This window comes from Microtus ochrogaster, chromosome 7 (genome assembly GCF_000317375.1).
Source record: "Microtus ochrogaster isolate Prairie Vole_2 chromosome 7, MicOch1.0, whole genome shotgun sequence".
Taxonomy (NCBI): domain Eukaryota; kingdom Metazoa; phylum Chordata; class Mammalia; order Rodentia; family Cricetidae; genus Microtus; species Microtus ochrogaster.
Window position 1 is genome coordinate 38,077,985 of NC_022014.1, and position 4,527 is coordinate 38,082,511.

The window sequence follows — 4,527 nt, forward strand, 5'->3', positions numbered from 1 at the left end:
ACATGGTGGCTCACAACCATCTGTAATGAGATCTGGTGCCCTCTTCTGGGGTGCAGGTATGCATGTAGGCAGAACACTGTATGCATAATAAAGAAATTAAAAAAAAAAACATATTGGCTGGTGAAAGAGCACAACAGATTAAAAAGTACTTGCCACCAAGCCTGACAATCCAAGTTCTACCCTAAGGACCCTGTCTCCTGACCTCCAAGGTGGCATGTGCCCTCCCCCATCTCCAATAAATCTTAAAATATATTAAAACCTTATTTACCCTATCAATGGTGCTTATTTAATCTTACTCCCACATAAAATGTAAGTCAATATGGACACTACATTAAACTAAGCCACTTTTCAGAAGGAACTTTCTAGAAAACCCCACAGTGGCTCCATCACTGTCATTTATGTCATTGGCTGACTTGGAAGGCCACCTGTTCCTGCTAAGGAGCAAGAAGAGTGGCCTCTAAGTCAGGCTGACAGTGAGGGGAGGGGAGGATGGCCATGCAGGTGGGTGATCTCTACTGTTCTCCCCAAGGTCCATGTGGACCATCACTGACCTTACCCACAGAGGGAAAGCCAATCAGTGCCACTCGGGCATCACCTGACTTCATGACATCAAAGCCCTCTCCTTTAGATGAGGCTGATTTGGATGGTTCCAGGAGCTGGGCCCGATACTTGGCCAGTTTTGCTTTCAGCAGGCCCAGGTGGTACTCGGTGGCTGGAGGATGTAAAGCAAGACAGAAAATAAGAGTCAGGGTCACCACCTGATGGGTCAGATGTGGACCCACATGGGGCCATGTGCTGAGAACATCAGACAGCAGTCACCTGAAGGAGACCAGAGGAGCCCCCTCTGCTTCAAAGGCCCCCTATGCACCTTAATCTCTCACTGGGACCTGAGCACTCATGACAATAGGTAAAGATCACAGGTGGGCAGCACTAACGGTACCTGACAGGGTGTTTTCTGCTCACTCTGCTCAGTCTTTACTGTCAGCTGCCCTAAAGCATACGAGCCAATTCTGAACAGCCAGGAAGTTCCTGGGTCCTTCATGACTGGTCACATCCCAAAGATGTCCAGAGACAACCTCAGTAAAGTCTGAAGGTCTCAGACCTGCCCTGCTTACCTAGGGACACAGGGTATTGTCTGTGGTGCTAGAATTCCAAGGATGCACCAGTGTGTGCAGGAAGGGAACACTGTGGCACACACAAATTCACCATACTGAGCTACACTTCTGAGAGAATCCAGGAGGCCACACAGCCTTCCTGCATTAGAGTGTCCTTCTCTGGACACTGAAGCAGAGGGATGGGTATCCTGCGCTTTGTTCTGACTTTCTGCACCCTGACAGCACCCAGCATTCACAAAGGGAAAGACATATTTTTTCACTATAAATGGCTTGCCTTTTCTTCCTCCTTTATAGTATTAGGAGTACCATACTGTTTTCAAATTCTGGGGGGGAATGGGTCACATTATTGAGAAGGAATTCTATTTCAGGGGCTACAAAACCCTCAGGATTAAGGGGATATGGCTGAGGCTGAGAATTAAGATCTCACCTGTCCTGCCCACCTTCTTCCACCCTTCTATGACCATCTACTGCTCCCCAATATATTACAGAATTGAACAAACTGACCTCCTCCTTGCCTCAGGACCTATGAACCTTGCCTCAGTCTCAATGAGATCAATTCCACCCTGCCATTACTGGCTAGAAAAGTCACTTAGCCTTGTGCATCAGTTTATTATCAGCAAAATAGGAATGATAGCATCACTAACTTCTTTATCATATTTCTGCAAGACTCGGAAAAGCACCCAAGAACACTGCCTGGCAATCCCGCCTCCTCTCTTCACTGATCTCCAACCCTTACAGTTTGAGGTTCAGATCTGATGCTTCTTTAATGCTTATATTTGGGAAGGTTTACTTTAAATAGTAAGGGCTCACTCGGAGGCAAGGGTTTTGCACATATGAATTACAAGAGAGCAGGAGTTATCCCCATCTACAGATGAGGACATCGGGTCTCCAAAAGATGACATGACTTTACAAGGTTTCATAGCAAGTACGTGGTGGACAAACTCTCTGGTCCCTATTTCCTCGACACTATGTTGGGGCCGCCTGCCTGTCTATCGGGGCAAGCTGTTTTGTGAGAGGTCTTTTTGCCCTTCTCAGCAGGAAGGCCCCAGCAGCTAGAAGCCTAGGGCAAAATTCCCGGCATTGCCTTTCTGGGTCACAGGCTTAGTGTGTGCGCTGAGATTTCCCTACTCGATCACCGAGTCCAGCACTGATCAGAACTGTCAAGAACATAAAACCATACCGCGGCATGGGCCCACTCCGGCCTCATGCACGCCTGGGCACTTTTCTGGAGATTCTCCGGCCTCCGAAGCAGCTCCAGCTGCTTCCTCATTTTACAAACAAGAAAAACGAGGAGGGTAGAAAGGGAGACCCTCCGATCCCGCCCTCACCCTTGTTCTTCTGGGTCCGAGCGATCTCCTTCTCGATCTCCGAGATTTTCTCCAAGATCCCCATAGTTGCTGCTTCGGCAGAGATCCACGTTACCTACAGCTTACAGCGCTGGGAACTCAGGTCTGACGCCGGAGGCAAAGCAGCCAGAACCAGGAAGCGCACCGAGAACGGAGTCCTCCTGAGCGCCTGGTGCTGCGAGATTGGGAGTCCGGGCAGACCACGTGGAGAGCAGATACAATTCGTTCCTCCCTCGCTGAAGTTGGATGCTCCAGGAGGCCGCCGGGTCTAGACTTTGACCCACTAGGGCAGGACCCACAAGAACGAGTATGCAAGGCAGAGAGGGGATCTTGAGGTAGTGAATCGTGAAGTGGGACCCTTTTTACTCTTTGATAGTGACAGAAAAGGTGCTGGGCAGAAAGTCTTTATAGCTCCCATATTGTAAAGGCGTTGAAAGAGGGTTGGGCCGTCTAGCCTTCTGGGGAAGCCTGTACTCCAAACACTCAGGAGACCAGGGCAGGAAGATTGCTGTTAGAGGCCAGCTGGGTTGCATAGCTAGTATCAGTCTCAGTAAAAATTCAAGCAAACAAAAAATAAAAACGGGGCTAGAGAGATGGTTCAGCTATTAAGTGCATTTATTGCCAGTTTTGGTTTGGAGTAGTGTGTGTGTGTGTGTGTGTGTGTGTGTGTGTGTTAGTTTTGTTTAATGTGTGTTTTGCCTGCATGTATGGATGTACACCATGTGCAGGCTTGATGCCAGTGGAGGTCGGACCAGCAGATCCCCTGGAACTATAGTTACAGATGACAGTGTGCAACCATGCGGCTTCTGGAAAAAACTGGTCCTCTTCAAGAGCAAAGTGCATGGGCTCACCATTCTCACTTGCATTGCATTTTCCAAATTGAAATTGCAAATTATGCAAGGTTTTCAACTCAAGGTGCACAGGCTACTGAGTGACAGTGGCAAGACCAGATGAACCGCTGGCTGGAAACTCCAGGTCTGTTGACCCTCAGAGTAAAGTAGTCGACGTGTGTGATGCTTCTGCCATACATTTCAATATGTACCATATTTAAGTACCATAGATTTGTGTGATGTTTTCGGTGGTATCAAAAGGTGGTAGAACATTTGAAAGCTGGGTTGGTCCATGCAGATGAGGAGACCTGAGGAGCCCAGGCCCAAGTCTTCAAGTCCCTTCTGCCTCAAATTTCCTATTTTTTTTTAAATTAGCATACAAAACAACAGGTCACATTATAACATTTTAAAAGATTTATTTTCTGTGCTAGAGTGTTTTGCCTGCACATACATGTGTACCATATCATGCCTGATGCCTGCAGAGGTTGGAAGAGGGCATCGGATTGCCTGGACCTGGGGGATAGTTGTGAGCCACCATGTGGGTCCTGAGTCCAACCTGGGTCTTGCAAGTGCAAGCGCTCTTAGCCACTGAGCCTTTGCTCCAGCCCCCTAACATTTCCACTCCTATAGCTGTGTCTTCCTCCTCTTTTCTTCCCTTCCAACTACTTCCTGATATGGCTGCTGGAATCTCTTACCACCACTTTGTGCCCACAGAAGTAAACGTGCTTTGACCTTACAGTTGGGGAAAATGGCTCGTCCAAGAGTGCTACCATCTTCTCTGCTGTCTGCTTTCACGAGAACCCCATGGCCATTTAGGTTTTTGTTTCGTTTTGTTTTTGTTGTTTTGCCTGTTTGTTGGGCCTACCTCAAGGTCAAAAGAGAGGCAGCTAGCTTTCCTTTTGAAGATCTGAGCCCTTCAAAGCCCAGCCTAGGAAGCCAGCTGTGATTCCTGCTGTTCCTGTAGCTTGTGGACCTGTAGAGGTGGGGTTGGTTTGCATAGGGAGAGGTCATTACTTCTCTACGTAGATGTTTGACTTGTCCATCAAAAGTTACTGTCAGCAAGGCGAAAAGCACTGGAGAACCTTGCAGAGCTGCTAGAGTTAAGAACAGAACAACCCATTAAAAGCTGGGCAAAGAACATTGGAGCACCGGACAGAAATCTCAAGGTCCAAATCAGGAGCAGAAGGAGGGGGAGCACAAGCAAGGAACTCAGGACCGCGAAGGGTACACCCACAC

General features: G+C 48.2%; 1 protein-coding gene across 1 annotated transcript in view; it reads right to left on the reverse strand.

The window, feature by feature from the left end:
* Drg2 (developmentally regulated GTP binding protein 2) overlaps positions 1-2,585 on the reverse strand; it is a 13,555-nt gene extending 10,970 nt beyond the window's left edge. Inside the window, exons 1-2 of the mRNA XM_005349943.2 lie at positions 2,444-2,585; positions 552-712 (exon numbers count right to left, since the gene is read on the reverse strand). Of these exons, the coding sequence (XP_005350000.1) occupies positions 552-712; positions 2,444-2,507 (225 nt within the window). The 5' untranslated portion in view covers positions 2,508-2,585. The remainder of the gene's footprint in view (positions 1-551; positions 713-2,443) is intronic.
* Positions 2,586-4,527: the final 1,942 nt, after the last annotated feature.